At 41.0% G+C, this 17,246-nt stretch overlaps 1 protein-coding gene across 19 annotated transcripts in view; it reads left to right on the top strand.

Moving 5' to 3' along the window:
- Positions 1 to 17,246, top strand: part of CADPS2 (calcium dependent secretion activator 2) — a 506,535-nt gene that overhangs the window by 378,908 nt on the left and 110,381 nt on the right. For all 19 annotated transcript variants that reach the window (XM_036328812.1, XM_036328815.1, XM_036328814.1 and 16 more), the window contains 2 exons: positions 3,793 to 3,894; positions 14,893 to 14,956. In XM_036328812.1, the coding sequence (XP_036184705.1) occupies positions 3,793 to 3,894; positions 14,893 to 14,956 (166 nt within the window). The remainder of the gene's footprint in view (positions 1 to 3,792; positions 3,895 to 14,892; positions 14,957 to 17,246) is intronic.

The raw sequence follows: 17,246 nt of genomic DNA on the forward strand, positions 1-17,246 counted from the left end.
CTAATGGGTCTTTAAAAATTGCTCTTTATTCTTTTCTGTGCAAATGGAGGAGGGGGGAATAAGACATGGACATTAAGAGCACTGGCTTTGAAATGCAAAAGCCTATGCTTTGGCACCCAGCTGTGTGATCTTGGGAAGTAGCCTAACCTCCCTGGACCCTAGCAGCCTCCTTCCTTGGAAACTACAGAAAGGGTTGCTGTGAGCATTTTTTGTTGTTCTGCATATAAAACAGCTAGCACAGTACCAACCTCATATTTAAAAGTTTGTAATGGATAATTACTCCGTTTGTTTTGATGATGATGATGACAGGAAAATATTATTGAAGTATTTTCATTTATTGGGAGGAATCATTTTAGAAGGAGCTGTTACCTTCAGGCTTGACTGCAGCGAAGTTGCCATTTATTCCCAACAATTTAGACACAGAACACCACTTCATACACCTAATATTCAGAATAAGAACATGTGAATAAGAGCAATTCCACAGCATTAAATGTTGTGTTTAATCTGTCAGATATGTACCTAATTTAGTAATAAACTCAGCAAAATGATGACCCTTCCCTGTGTATAATGATCTGTATCTTGGTGAAGATCGACATAAGTGACACTCCCTTGATTTACCTTCCTTGCTTTTCATTGCCCGAAGCCCTGATTCCACTCCAGGTAGGCAGTTGCCCCAGGGAAGTTCTCAGTGACAGGACCATGTGGCACTGTCAGAGAGCAAAGCCAAGGGGCATGTCAGTGATCAGAACGAGTTCTTTGCTGTTTTCTATCAAGTTTGCATAAGTGTGTTTAGTGAAATAACCACCTGCAACTTTGTGGAATGTGTTTTTATTGCTATATATTGGATAGCATAATGGAGCTATGGTTTTTGTTGGAATGTCAAAATTCCCAGATTGATGAGTAAAATAGAGCTCTCCGGCTGAACTTTTGGCATCATTGTCAATATGTATCCATTCATAGGTTGCAGTCTGGGTTTTGTGTTATCGTTTCCTCAATGAGAACTGGCTCTGAAGTAATATGTGAAAAAAAAATCCATTATCAAAGTATAAAACCTTGGAGCTTGCTCATACTTAATTCCTTTATAATTTATAGACCAGACTTTCTTCTTCCTAAAAATATTTGAAAGACCAATATTTTGCCATTAGTTTTTCTTTAGTGAACATTCAAATGCATTCTGATGGGGAAAATGTGATGTATTACTCTGATTATGTAGTGAAATAACTGATCTTTCCCTACAGAATAAACTCTAAATCCATAATTGTAAGAAATATTTTCAAAGCATAAATCCTAGCAGCACATGAGTTTCTAAAATAAATTATTTACTCTACATTGGAAAAAAACTTGAAACTTAAATGATGCTTTGATATAAATAAAAGGTCTTTATGTCAGTGAGATACAGGTATAGCTTTAAAATTTAATTGCTTTTTATCCTAATTGACTAGTTTACAAGCATCACACACACACACACACACACACACACACACACACACACACACATATATATATATATATATATATATATATATATATATATAACAATGGAATATCAAATAAAAATCTCATTGGAAAGTTATTTTAAGCATTTGTTTTTCATAGTTCTTGTTTCTACCTATTTTCACAAAAACATTAAAATTAATAAATTGGAATGAAATGCATAAATCTTTTGGAAATTAAAATAAAATTTTTAGAAAAATGAACTAATGGGGAAGAAATTATTGGTGTTATTAAATGCAAAAAGATTTATTTTGTTGAAATATATAGATGCTGTAATGTATATGAGATTACTATACCTTTTCTCTGTATTAACAGAGACAATTAAAATTTATATTTTCATATTTTTGCAATATACCAGATACTTAAATTGATACAGAATAAATTCTAAATCCATGCCATTAGATATATATTATATTTTATATGCTAATCTTAGTAAAAGAAGATTTCTGTTTCATCCTCATAGCTACTTTTAAAAGTCCTAATGAAAATTCACATTGATTCCATAGGGATATTGGTTAAACACAAAAATCTTGCAACATTGATGGTCTTTTCTCTTTGTATGTTGTTATTAAAATATTAGAGGCCCGGTGCACAAATATTTGTGCACTTGGTGGGGGGTCCCTCAGCCCAGGCTGTGCCCTCTCGCAGTCTGGGACCCCTCAGGGGATGACCACCTGCTGGCATAGGCCTGCTCCCCGGGGGATTGGGCCTAAGCTGGCAATCAGACATCCCTCTGGCAGCCCGGCAGCCCTCGGGGGATGTCCACTTGCCAGCGGGGAGCAGGCCTAAGCTGCAGTCGGACATCCTTAGCGCTGCTGAGGAGGCAGGAGAGGCTCCCACCACCACTGCTGTACTGGCAGCCGTCAGCCTGGCTTGTGGCTGAGCAGAGCTCCCCCATGTGGGAGCGCACTGACCACCAGAGGGCAGCTCCTGCATTGAGCGTCTGCCCCCTGGTGGTCAGTGTGTGTCATAGTGACCAGTCATTCCCAGTCCTTCTGCTGTTAGGGTCAGTTTGCATATTACCCTTTTACTATATAGGATAGAGGCCTGGTGCACGGGTGGGGGCTAGCTGGCTTGCCCTGAACGGTGTCCCAGATCAGGGTGGGGGTCCCGCTGGGGTGCCTGGCCAGCCTGGGTGAGGGGCTGATGGCTGTTTGGAGCTGGTCACACCCCCTTCAGGGTGGGGGTCCCCACTGGGGTGCCTGGCCAGCCTGGATGAGGGGCTGATGGCTGTTTGAAGCTGGTCACACCCCCTTCAGGGTGGGGGTCCCCACTGGGGTGCCTGGCCAGTCTGGGTGAGGGGCTGAGGGCCGTTTTCAGGCTGGCCTGTGACTGAAGCTCCCAGCCTCTCCTTTTTTCTTCTTCTTTTTTTTTTCTTCTGGGATTTATTTACCTTCTATAATTGAAACTCTGTTGCCTTCACTGGCGCTCCCAGCTCTGAGGCCGTGGCTGGCTGAAAGCAGGTATCTGGGGTTTGTTTAGCTTCTATAATTAAAACTTTTTTGCTTTTTGGAGCTGTTGCTTTCGGAGCTCAGAGCCGGGCCACTGCAGGCAGGGAACCCTGTCTTCCTCCATCACTGGAGCAAGCAAACCTCCTGCTCACTTCAGCTGCGTGGCTGCCGGCCGCCATCTTTGTTGGCAGTTAATTTGCATATCTCGCTGATTAGCCAATGGGAAGCTTAGCGGAGGTACGATTAATTACCCTTTTTGTCTTTTATTAGATAGGATTTATTTTTATTCATAAGTACATAAATTTAAACAAAGAGTGGAACAGTAAACCACTACTTGTATCCAAACAAGATGTCTACATTTCTTTCAACAATTAAAATTAAATCCCTTACTCCACATTAGCTTAATTAAGAAAAGAAGCCGTTAAGACACTTTAGCTTGCATTCAGTATTTTTTAATAATATTTCCATTCAGGGGATATTCATTTAATTGGTCAAATGTTTGATACCGCTACAAAACACTTTTCACTGCCATTCTCAAGGACTAGTCATTGTTTTCTGTAGATATGGAAAATATGTATTGTGATCCTTTACCTTGAAGGCTGTCTAAAAGAGAATAATTCCAGTCCATTAATTCCAGGTCAAAATATGAAGCAAATGGCTACACATATCTGCAATAAATTTTCACTATAGACACAAGTAATATGTATACTATAGAGTGCTATGCATTTTTTTTAATTATTTGATTTTTAAGGAAATATATATGTGTGTGCTGATGTAGATATAGATATAAAATATATAAAAGTAGATGTTCTATCAGTATAAATGACTGATTCTGATTGTTTTCCAGGCCTGATGGAATCGGAACAGTTTCAATGGAAGAAAAAGAGAGATTTGAGGAGATAAAAGAGAGACTGTCTTTCCTTTTAGAAAATCAGATAAGCCATTTCAGGTATGTACTCTCTTCATTCATACAAGTATTTGCTTTATTACTTCACTCAACCATCCAATCGCCTACAAACGTTTATGACTTTTTGCAACTACGCAACAATTAGTAGCAGCTTCTCCACATGCGTCGGTCTGTGGTCTGCTCCTCAGCCTGCCATTCAGTTTCCACTGCTCATTTAAGCAGGCCCCTCCCCTGCAATGTCTGTCCCAGAGCCCCTCTCACTTGCCTTGTGCATTTCTCCTTCCCGCGTGGCCCCTTCACAGTAACTCTGGTGACTGTTCCTCCCTCTCTCTGTGTCACCAGCGTGGAGACTCTCAAGTCCCATCTTCACAGCAGAACCTTTCTCAGTTATTTGGAAAAACTGAAGTCCTATCTGTACTCTGCACTGATCACATGGTTCTGATACACATCTCTTGGGTCGCTTTTTTCTTTTAAATTTACGTTCTGTGAGAACAAGGACCACAGTGCCTAGCACAGTTCCTTGCTGAGAAAATTAAGTATTGATACTACAAAACATTTGCAGAGTGAAAGATAAATATCTTGATAATATTGCTTTTCCCCTTGTTATAGTTAGCTCAATAGAACTTAGCGGGTTAAAAACAGAAATATGCCAATATATTTCCTTTTCTATCACTCTTATCATTAGATCCTATAAAATGTTGCCATGTCTACATATTGTGTCTTATAGCATGCCTGTCATTTGGAATCATTCCATGTGAACTTACTGAAAACATGAGCTCAGTTCATATTCCCCTTTAACCATCTGAAAATACTGTTATTTAACCACTAGAGGCCCGGTGCACAAAAATTTGTGCACTCGGGGGGGTCCCTCAGCCTGGCCTGTGCCCTCTCGCAGTCTGGGACCCCTCGGGAGATAACGACCTGCTGGCTTAGGCCTGCTCCCGGGTGGCAGAGGGCAGGCCCAATCCCTAGGTGCAGCTCCTGGTCGGGCTCAGAGCAGGGCCAATTGGGGAGTTGGGGCGCCGCCCCCTGTTATGCACAGAGCAGGGTGATTGGGAGGTTGTGATGCCACCCTCAGTCACGCTCAGGGTAGGGCTGATTGGGGGGTTGGGGCACCGTCCCCTGTCACACTCAAGGCAGGGTCGATGGGGAGGTTGCGGCGCTACCCCCTGTCACGCACAGAGCAGGGCCAATCAGGGGGTTGGGGCACTGCCCCCATCACACACAGAGTAGGGCCGATCAGGGGGTTGGGGCACCGCCACTCCCACACTCAGGGCAGGGCCGATGGGGAGGTTATGGCTCTACCCCGTCACACACAGAGCAGGGCCTGTCGGGGGGGGGCGCAGGGGGGGGGGGGTTGGGGAGCTCCCCCCTATCAGGCACAGAGCAGGGCTGCTCAGGGGGTTGGGGCCCCGCCCCCTGTCACACACAGAGCCACAGGGCGATCTGGGGGTTTGGGTGCTGCCCCCTGTCACGCTGATCCCGGTGCCGGGAGGCATATTACCCTTTTACTATATAGGGTAGAGGCCTGGTGCATTGGTGGGGCCGGCTGGTTTGCCCTGAAGGGTGTCCTGGATCAGGGTGGGGGTCCCCACTGGGGTGCCTGGCCAGTCTGGGTGAGGGGCTGAGGGCTGTTTTCAGGCTGGGGGTGACTGAAGTTCCCAACCGCTCCTTTTTTTCTTTTTTCTTTTTTTATTCTGGGCCAGCTTTACCTTGAGGCTTGGCTCCAGCTCTTAGGCCTCTGTGGCTGAAAGTAGGTTTCTGGCCTTTGCTTACAATGTTGCGAATCTGCTGGCTGAAGTCCAGAGGTGTTTGTTACAATGTTTCTTAAACTGCCCACTCAGAGGCCTGCAGCCGCAGGAGGGGAACGTTGGTTTCCTCCGTCACTGAGGCAAGCAGGCCTCATGTTAGTTTCAAGCTGCCTGGCTGCTGGCTGCCATCTTGGCTGACAGTTAATTTGCATATCTCACTGATTAGCCAATGAGAAGGGTGGCGGTCGTACACCAATTACCATGTTTCTCTTTTATTAGTGTAGATTTGAATAGTGTATGCCTAGCTGCTCTGGACCTCAATTTTCGTATTTGTAATATGAAAAGCTTTACCAGCAGTTCTCAACCTGTGGGTCGCGACCCCTTTGGCGGTCAAATGACCCTTTCACAGGGGCCGCCTAAGACCATCCTGCATATCAGATATTTACATTACAATTCATAACAGTAGCAACAGTACAGTTATGTAGTAGCAACGAAAATAATTTTATGGTTGGGTCACAACATGAGGAACTGTATTTAAAGGGCCAGCAGGTTGAGAACCACTGCTTTAGACTGTGGTGTTGTTTTTTTTAAATGATCTTGAAGGAAGAAATTCTCAAAGAATATACTGTACATCTGTTCCCCTACATTAGTGATTTCAACTGGGGCTGGTACTCTCACCTTAAGGTAAGTGAATGAGGGAGGATTTTCATTGTCACAGTAGCCAGGCACTGGGACAGTCACTGGTTCTGGGTTTAGGAATACAGTGCATGGGACCGTCTCACGCTGGAGAATTGTTTTGCCTAAAAGACCAATAGATTCACATTAGGGAACACTATTCTTGAGAGCACAGTGCAATTCAACTTACAGGGTTAAGACTGAATTCTCTGCTGATTTTAAAATAAATGAGATATGAGGAAGGCTTTTGCATTTGCAGAGAATGTTTCTGCATTTGTGTTTGTTAAGGGTGTTGTCTTTTAGGTTGTGTAGGGACCCTTAACTTTGTTGTATGTGTCTCTCAGTCACACATACTTTTCCATTTTTTGACATTGAGGCAGAGATTGTCTGTCATTCAGTTCAATATCTATGTGTTTTGTATTAATGCTTCCCTTTACAAGTAACAGATCCTGCCCTGACCGGTTTTGCTCAGTGGGTAGTGTTGGCCTACGGACTGAAGGGTCCCAGGTTCAATTCCGATCAAGGGCATGTACCTTGGTTGCGGCCACATCCCCAGTAGGAGGTGTGCAGGAAGCAACTGATCGATGTTTCTCTCTCATCAATGTTTCTAACTCTCTATCCCTCTCTCTTCCTCTCTGTAAAAAATCAATAAAATATATTTAAAAAAACAACAACAACAACAAGTAACAGATCCTACCTCAAACTGGTTTAAAAAAATTAATGTATACATCATCACTTGGTCTCAGGTAGGATGAACTTCAAGTCAGGCTGACTTCAGTAGCCATGGCTCTGTTTCTTGGTGATTCTCACATAACTGTCCTCCATCGTGGGGTGGTTTCATCCCCAGATTGGTAGCAAGACCACAGAATTCCTAGGCCTCACATCTCACCTCCATACATGCCATTTTTCAAAGGGAGTAGTGGGGCCATCTTCTTCTGTGATGCTCTCTTAAGACCATGACATTATGTTAGACAATCCTAGCAAATCCTACCCCTCATATCTCATTAGCCTTATGTAGGTCATGAGACAGTCCTGTACCAAACCCATGCCCTAAGTTCCTCAGGCAGTTGCTGAGGAGCATGGGGTTGCCATGATTGATTAGCCTAACTGGGGCCACCCCACCAGGGCAGTTCAATCCCCCTCGCCACCACCCAGCAAGTACACGGCTGTCCACATAATTATTCCCCTCTCACAGTTTTGTTCTCTGTTTCTCTTAAATCTATATCTTCTTTTAATAATATCTCTAAAGATACACTTTTTAGCTTTTATTTCCTTAGCACTGAGGACAAGAACTAAAAGGAATCAGTCTAGACATTTTGAGCTGATTTTTATATTCCCTCTTGATGTTTGTAGAGTTTGTATAAATTTTGCCAGTTCTGTGGGGGGTTTTTTTCTTAGTCCATAAAATATTGAATAACAAGAACTGGGACTAAAATAAAACGAGAAATTTTAGGCATCCACATAGGAAAATATATATATATATTCCATGAGGATTTTCATAAGGATTCTACCAAATAATCTTTCTTAGTCACTTATGTTAACAGTTAGAAGGAACATAAATTACTTATCAATTCAGGTTAAAGAAGTAATCACGGTACTATTCATAACTCATATAGAAATTTATTTATTTAGATCCAATTGTATGCCAGAAATGCATTTCAAAGATACAGATAAAATAATAAGGCAAAGTAAATTAAACAACAAATGAGAAACTTCTGGTTAAAGATGGCAGATTGATGCATGTTTGCAAAGCTTTCTCCCAGGACCTAACTAAAATAACAGAACACTATTTTTCAGAAGACAACCCCACAAGGACAGCTAAAGTAAAAGAGGAAAAGAGTTTTTCGAAGCCAGGTGGATGAATGGTATCTACTTTAGCCACCCAGGAAGAACTGAATCATAAGCCGGCAGTGGGGAAAACAGAGAAGCTATCTGATTTATGTCATACGATCACCAAAGTGTTTTGGAATTGCCCAGATCAAGCCCTTTGCCCTTCTAGAAAATAAGAGTGAAGGACAATTTGTCATAAGTGTTCTTAAAACTCAACTTAGATCCCCACATCTCTTTTCCACCTCGGACTGCTCTGTGTTCCCCCTCCCCACCCCACCCCTGGGCAGAGCACTGCAGATTCAGTCTCTGAAGAGGGTCAGGTTAGAGGGCACTTGGACTGGGTGGAGGAGGGGAGGAAACATCAGGCACAGTTGGAGTTAGGATTATATGCAGACACATGGAGATTAAATAAACGTTTATTCTGAAATCTGAGAACCACAGCCTTCTCCTGCCAGCTCATCCCCTTGACTCCCAAAATGCTGGAGACAGGCAGGTAGGCAGGTTTATACCTCCCGGCCTGTTTACAAGTGTCTTCCCATTGGAGCCTGTCTAGCCCAAGAGAAAAGACCTAAAACTCTGGACAGTAAAGACTTCGCATGGAAACAGCCCAGTCAGATTCCCCTTCAGTGAAGACCATGATCTACATGTACCCAGCTAGGTGCATGTTGCTTCCATTCAGATTTTTAATACGATGCTTTTGAAAATGATCAGAGAGCCAAAGTCGTCAGACTTTTGAGGAAAGTATTTACTTTGGAAGATAGAGCCTCAAACAGATAAATACTAAAAAAGCAATTTGGACAAAAAAAAAACAAACAAAAAAAAAACACAAAGATTATATGGGAAGAAGAAAATGGGGGAGGGGGCTGGAATGAATTACTGATATCCTTGGAGAGGTTTGAAAAGATAGAGCATCTGTAAAACAAAAATAAGATGTTGTTAAAAGAAAGGACAAAACCATGGAACAAATAGAAGCTCTTACAAATTTTATGCAAATGACACACAAATATATATACACTACTGAAAGAATTGGTTAATGAAACCTTGCAGAAAGTAGGGTTGGGGAGAGGAAAATAGAAATACAGCAAAGATAAGAAAAATATATGCTTAACAATATCATCATCATAAATAATAGGAATTCCAGAAAGAGTTAAGTCTGAAGGTAGGAAACTTTGAATAAAATCATTCAAAAAGATTTCCAAAATTAAAAGACATGTGCTCAGATTGAAACATTTAGTACCCAGCACAATGGATTAAAATATTTACTCATCAGGGTACATATTAATGAATTTTCAGATTCTTGGTGATAAAAGAGAAGATCCCAAAATACAACGAATCAGAATGTTTTTCAATGTTAGTTTAGTCTAGAAATGTTTATTGAGTACGTACTATGTGTCAGGTAGTGAACAACAACAACTAAAAAGATCCTTTGCTTCTGCAGCTTTCATTTTGACCTGAGGGGTGATACTGATATATCCAGAAAACAGTGCATCAGTGATTTTATAGTTCTGAGGAAAGATTACTTTCAACCCAGAATTCTGTACCAGCAAAAGTCTTGATTAAGGGTAATGGTAGAGTGATATTTTCAGATATGAAGAACCTCAAAAGATAATGCAACTTACCAAGACAAAGGAGAAAACAAAGAAAAAAGAAGAGTTAAGATTCTTGTAATAGGAAATCAACCTGAGACAGGAAGGGAAGGTTATGGTTAATAGACTCCAAAATGGTGTTGCCCAGCCAGCATGGCTCAGTGGTTGAGCGTCGACCTATGAGCCAGGAGGTCATGATTCGATTCCCAGTCCAGGCACATCCCCAGGTTGCAGGCTTGATCCCAAGAGTGGGGCATGCAGGAGGTAGCGGATCAATGATTCTTTCTCATCATTGATGTTTTTATCTCTATCATTATCCCTTCCTCTCTGAAATCAATAAAAATAAATTTTTTAAAAAGGCTCCCAAGTGACACCTGAGCTTAGCGAGCAACCAATTCTCACTGAAACAAGTCAGAAAATTCTTCATTATTTTAACATGTCTGGAGTAGAGTGTGGAATTGTATTAATTATATTCTATTAGATTTTGGAGTTATATTAGACTAGAGGCCTGGGCATGAAATTCGTGCACTGGAGTGGGGGGGTTCCCCCGAGCCTGGCTTGCACCCTCTCACAGTCCGGGACCCCTCGGGGGATGTCCACCTGCCGGCTTAGGCCCAGTCACCCTGGGAAGCAGGCCTAAGCCGGCAGGCAGATATCCCTCTTGCCATCCAGGAGCCCTCGCTACTTACCGCCTGCCTGCTCGCTGCTCCTTACTGCTTGGCTCACTGCTCTTCAGGGCTGCTGTGGAGACAGGAAAGACTCCCACCACCGCCACTGCGCTCTCCAGCCATAAACTCAGCTTCTGGCTGGGCAGCACCCCCACTATGGGAGTGTACTGACCACCAGGGGCAGCTCCTGTGTTGAGTGTCTGCCCCTGGTGGTCAGTGCGCATCATAGCAACCGGTTGTTCTGGTTGCTTAGGCTTTTATTATATAGATTAAGTATATACAAACAGGATATTAAAAAAAAGACAAGTATTATAAACAAAATAGTAATCATAGTTAAAATGTTGTCTCCATTACCTAGGACATTTACATAAATAATATAAAGTTACTGAATTTAGATCTACTAGTAAATCCCCCAAAATGATGTCCTTTCTAGTAGGATAGAAAGGACAGGAATTATGTTTAGGGTGGGAGAAAGTGGTCTTAAGCGGGGAGGGGAGAGCTATGTCCCAAATGAAGTAACAGGGGATGATATTTACCCTCCTAACTGAAACAATTTAAAAAAAATATGTGGGGAAAATGCTTTTTAAGACACTAAACATAAGCAATTAACAGCATTGATCCCTGAGAGCTGGGAAATAAACGAAGTAAGGCCCTGCTTACTGCAGAGAGAGTGTTTACAGGCCATGGCCCAGAGTGGAGGAATCTGGGTGGATCCCAGGGGACATCCTGGCTTGAGGCAGGGCTGGGAGTCTAAGGAGGCCAAAGCAGCCAGAGTTTTCAGGCCAGAATTCCAAGGAAGAGAAAGAGTAGAGAGACCTACAGGTATCTGCAGGTCCCCCTGGAGGTTTCTCCCCGGGTATGTGAGAAAACTATCCAAAGTCAGGCAAAGAACTATGTGAAAGGATTTCCCAAAAAACGATGGGAAATCCCCAAAGCTAACACAGAGCTAGTTCCAGTTTCTCCTACCCAGAGTGGGAACCTTCTCATTCATGGGCATCAGGTATAGTACTCACAGCATTTTGCCTCCATAGTGGAAAAAAAATTATCCCTAGAATAAACAGTCATGGTCTCTCCTAATGCGGATTAAAATAAAGATTCAAATGAATCAAACTGTTTGCAAGGAATTTAACTGCATTCCAAAACAAAGTTCCGAAATACGGAGTTTTGTATTTAAAGGAATACAAAGGTATTGAGCTATCAAAAAGATAAAATAACAGTGTCTAGCATCCAGTCAAAAATTTCCGGATATACAAAGAAATAGTAAAATATGACTAATGAAGGGAATAAAACCAACCAACAAAGTGAAAATGACACAGAAGATAAAAATTAATAAACAGGAGTGTTAAAAGAATTATTATTACTCTATATCATATGTTAAGGGCATCTATGGAAAACTTACAACTAACATCATACATAACAGTGAAAGACTGAATGTTTTCCTACTAAGACCGAAAACAAGGCAAGAAACTCTGCTGTTACTACTTCTTTTTGAAACTGTACTGATGTTCTAGTCTAGTCAGTACAATGAGGCAGATAAAAGAAAGACATTCAGATTGGAAAAGAAGCAAAACAGCCTTTCTTCACAGATGTTATGATTATCTATATAGAAATTCCTATAGAAACTACAAAAAAATAAATAAATGCTGCTCTAATTAATAAGTACGTTTAGAAAAGTTGTAGGAGCTTAAATATACACATACCAGTTTTTTCTGTATGATAGCAACAAACAAATTGAAATTAAAAACAATGCAATTTACATTAGCAACAAAAATTACTAAATACTTATGGTTCACTTTGACAGAGATGTGCGAAACCTGTACACTGAAAAATACAGTCAGTCTGAAAGAAATGAAGGGAAACCCAAATTGATCTATAGATTCAATGCTACTTCAATCAAAATCCCAAAAAGATTTTGTAGGAATTGGAAACCTGATTCCAAAATTCATAAATGGAAAAATGTTGTTTTGAACTTCATCAACATTAAGAACTTTTGATCTTCCAAAGCCATTTTTAAGGGTATAAAGAGAAAAGTCCCAGAATGTGAGAAGATATTTGCACAGTACGTATTCCACAAAAGACTTCTTCCCAAATTACATGCTTTAAACATGTGTAGTTCATTGTATGCCACTTAAATCTTTAAACTTTTTTTAAATGCTTCTTTTCCATAGTGGGATGTTTAACATCAAGAATTAGAAATATTAGCAGTTAGGTTAAGGATATGACATTTAAATACCAAAAGAATCAGCTAAAAGTTAAAAATATTTTTTCTAGAGTAATTACTTGGGGAATGGGGTAGAACTGACAAAGGTTTTCATAAAAAACCTTTTGGAAGTTTCCTGTTAGATTGTGTACATATATTACTTTGATGAAACTACATACTTACATTTAAAAGTGGCTAAGTAAAAGGAACATCTTAATCATAAGACAGGTCTATGCAGGCTCATTTATCTGAATATTTAATGTACTAAAGTAGGAATGAGGAGGATTTCAATTTATTCCTATTAGGGATTAAACTTGGTTGAATTTTATTTGATAATTTAGGGGTTTTTTTCCACTTTATGTTGTTTATTATAGAGCTGTCAAAGTGGTAAAAACCCAAAACATTTATCCTGAAAGGCAGGCCAAAATGATTGCCTTTTAAAACTTGTATTGTAAAGATTAATTAAGGTTCTGTGTCGTTATTTTCTGTACTTTATTGATTCAGGATTACTTGTACTCTATAAATGTGTTGAATTATTTACACATCATGGGCAGCTAATGCTAATTCAGAACAAGCCCAGTGGGACCTCAGAGCCCTGCAATGCTAAATGTAATCTGGGGATCAGTAACATTCCATTCATAAAATGCATCACCCACAGGTTAATGGAAATAAACAATAGGCAAGACAATGAGTGGATTATGCAAATACACTGAAAAGATTTAAGCAAGGGGAGGGGACAACAAGAACCCAATTTGTGTTTTATTTAAACTCGGATTAAGGTTTATGGTATACAAAATGATTAAAGCCACTTTGCTAATTTGCTAATGCTTTAAGAAGCACCACTACACAGGGAAAACTATCAAAATAGATTGGCCGTGGCTTTTTTTGTGTGTAGGAGAGGCTAATAGGGTGCGAAGAGATGAGATTAAGTGAAGGAAACTTTTAACATGAAATGAACAGTATTCTGAAGGAAAATTTGAGTGATTAGATTTACAAGACATTTATTGGCATTTATCTGAGACAAATAAAAGTTGTATGAAACTGAAACTCAGGCTTTATATTCAACTACTGCTTTGTGAGAAATCTTTCTTTTTCTTCTTTATTCAAATTCGGTCCTATAAAACAAATTCAACTTAAAACACAAGTGCTTTTAGGAAAACCTGTTCAAATGATAGTGTGAGAAACGAATTTCATTGTGAATTACGTCTTAGATAATATGTCCACCAAGCCCCCAAATAATGGCCAAGGACGTGGCAATAAGGAAATCTTTTCAAGTTGTTGGTTTGGAGATTTCTAAGCCTGAGTAAGGTACAGCCTGGGGAGAGCCCAGCTGCTGGTAGCACTTGGCCTTGGAGCTGGAGCAGTGGTCTGGAAGGGTTCAGCAAAGCCAGGAGTCCCAGCAGAAGTGACCTGAAGAGGGGACCCCCCTCCCCGCCCCTTGTAAAGAGCATTCACCTGTCATCACCATGTGGCAGTAACTTCAGAGGAGCCCATTGGAGCTCTCAGCCTCTGGCCCTGACGTCAGAACATCCACATAGCCTGCCCTTCAGTTGTGGGTGTGTATCAGGGATGCATGCGCCTGAAGGACTCCGGTCAATGACTCTCCTGGCATAAGGGTTTTGTGTTTTGTGGGGGGAAGAGGGAGAGTAGGACACCGGTGTCGACAGGCAAATGTGAGGGAAGGGGGGGAAATGGAACCTTGTTTGTCTTAGAAGTTATGTCAGTTGTGTGTTTCCATCTTAAACCACAGAGAGAAATGGGGGAAGTTGTTTCAATGTTATCATAGAAAAGAAATTATTAGGGAATACTTTTTTAAAAAAATATATTTTTATTGATTTCAGAGAGGGAGAGAGAGAGAGAAACATCAGTGATGAGAGAGAATCATTTATCAGCTGCCTCCTGCATGCCCCACACTGGGGATCAAGCCCACAACCCGGGCATGTGCCCTTGACCAGAAATGAACCCGGGGCCCTTTAGTCCACAGACAGATGCTCTATCCACTAAGCCAAACCGGCTAGGCTATTAGGGAATGCTTTTTAAGTATCTCTTTACTCATAGAACCCTGGTGGTTCTTCTCTGATTATTATATTCTTTATGTACATGTGTCATCAAAACTTTAGAACCTTTTTCATCATAGTTCGTACCCTTATTAAGACATTTAAATCATGGGACTAGGTATAGGTCGGCATTAAAAGTTTCCTGGATGGGCTGATGCTATTTTAACCACTTGTCATTGTTCTTCTGTCATGCCAGGTAGTAGAAGAGGGGATGATGGTTTAGCAGTTTGGATATTAAAGGTTTGACCTTTGTTCCTCCTTTTGTTTTTGAAGATACTGCTTTCCCTTTGGACGACCTGAGGGAGCCCTGAAAGCCACACTGTCCTTACTTGAAAGGGTATGTTTCAACATTCCTTTACAAATACTGTTCACACTGCCAATTGCCGGGTGTCTGAGCTCTTGAACTAGGCAGCCAGCCTCATTCCCCAGGAGTGTGCTCCCCTTTGAGTCCATTGCCTTTCACCAACCTCTCACATTTCCTTGCTATCTTCAAAATTCCCCTATCCCCTGCTGCTTCCTCCCAAAGGCTTTCTGAAGCGCACCTTGGCTTCATATGCTAAGTTGATGGCATCTTTTTGGTAATTTTCTATTTCTCCATCTCTCCCCCCTGCCCCCCGCCTCATGAAATAGGTGTGGTCGTTTTTTTCAGTCAAGTGTAATGAACTGTTTTTCAGACCTCACGGTTATCATTCCCCCGACTTGTGTGTACTTCTGCCTTGTGTGTCATCGTCCTCAGACCTAAGCGAGTTTATCATTTAATATTCACCAACATATCATTCTTTTTGTTCTAAAATCATCACAGAATTTATTTCAGTTCAATCTGTGTGAGGCTCTAGAATTCATGAATTGGAGAAATTGTAAATAGCAAATAAGGTTTCATGCCATGCTGAAAATTTGTCTATTAATGCAAGTATATTCTCCACTCCAGTTTTTGTGATAGATTAGGTTTGAAAGGGAAGTATCATTTTCATCTGTTTGTAAAACTTTTCGTATGCCCATTGGAAGCTATCAGGTAAGTGGGTGCCAGTTCCTATTCCTTATCAGTGTTAAAAGACAGTGTCTATGCCCTAGCTGGTTTGGCTCAGTGGATAGAGCATCGGCCTACGGACCACCAAAGAGTCCCGGGTTTGATTCCAATCAAGGGCAGGTACCTCGGTTACAGGCTCCACCCCAGCCCAGGCCCTGGTTGGGGCTAGTGCAGGAGGCAGCCAGTCGATGTGTTTCTCTCACATCAATGTTTCTGTCTTTCCCTCGCTGTCTTCTACTCTCCCTAAAAAAAAAGAAAAAGACAATAATATGTAGGAATTATCTATGGCCCATGATTTGAACATTCTGGTGCTGATTAATCAGCTTCAAGCACTTGTTCCTGTCCGTTTTCAGCCCAATGAACTCTAGATTGCATTGTTTATTAGCACCTCTATGAAAACCCCAAAGGGATTTTAGGGATTTAAGGGCTTGGGAGATGAGGGCTAGAACTAGTGGCTAAAATGAGGTCTTGCACATATAAATTGGTTTCATCTACGTATCCCTGTCTTATCCTTGATTACTGTGCATTGTGTGAAAGAAATATTCTCGTAGGAATTATCTGTTTATGAGAATTTTTATAATATTAAGAGCTGCATGCAACCCAAGCTTTTCAAAGGATAGGTCTCATCCTGTTCATTAAGGTACATGGGTAAGGTAAAACCCTAAAAGATAGCTTTACTTTGGGAACCGCACCCCATCCTGGGTACCAGCCTCTCTGTGAGCTGGTTGCCATGGCAGAGCTTCCTCCTCCCCTCCCCACCCCCAGCAGGGAAGAGTCAGTGGTAGCAGCGATGCCCCATGCCCTGCACTAATGGGGGGGCAGGATGGACAGTGACCTTTATTGCAGTTGCAGTCACTAATCACGTCTCATGCTGAAGTGAGGGAGGAGTGGTAAAAGCCTTATCTTCATTTTCATGTCTCTGCACTTACTGACATCTTAGCAAAATAAAATATAATCTACATGTGAATTCTTTATACTTAGTAAGAAATGTTGCCTGGTTTCAACCCTGGACTCACCTCATTCTAACTTTAACAGCTACTTATTTCCATTATTTAAAAGGTTGTTACCATGGTAAGGCCTAGTGGTAAAGTGTATGATTCTGCCTATGGTACAAAATTAATCTGAAATTCAAATTTCAGTAATAATCACATAAAAATAATAGCGCATGCTAGTGCTTGTGCATTTTTTACTATAGTCAGAAGAATTTTTCTGACTATAAAGAGTCTAATGTTCAGTTCAAAATAAAATGCAAATATGTGTCTGTTTTAAAGATTACTACTATGAGCGTATGATGAATAAATGAAGTTGATGGCGAGGAAGCTTTCAAATGATGGAGTTGGTTGTTTTCAAAAGGAAACTTTGCCTAACAAAATTAAAATATGTTGTCAGGATCACCAGTGCTAGAATCACTGAATACATTTGAGATTATAAGATCCTTAGTGCCAAGACTTATGGAAAGAGAGAGAAATAATGAAGCAGGAAATGGGTGTTTTCATGTTCTATCATTATTTCTTCCCCAATAAAAGACTAATAGGATAGTTAGAACCCTTAAGTATTGTCGTCTCTATAGTAGCATTTTGCTATACAGTGGGGCCTTGAC

The sequence above is a fragment of the Myotis myotis genome, unplaced genomic scaffold, assembly GCF_014108235.1.
Source record: "Myotis myotis isolate mMyoMyo1 unplaced genomic scaffold, mMyoMyo1.p scaffold_m19_p_11, whole genome shotgun sequence".
In the NCBI taxonomy this organism is placed as follows: Eukaryota; Metazoa; Chordata; class Mammalia; order Chiroptera; family Vespertilionidae; genus Myotis; species Myotis myotis.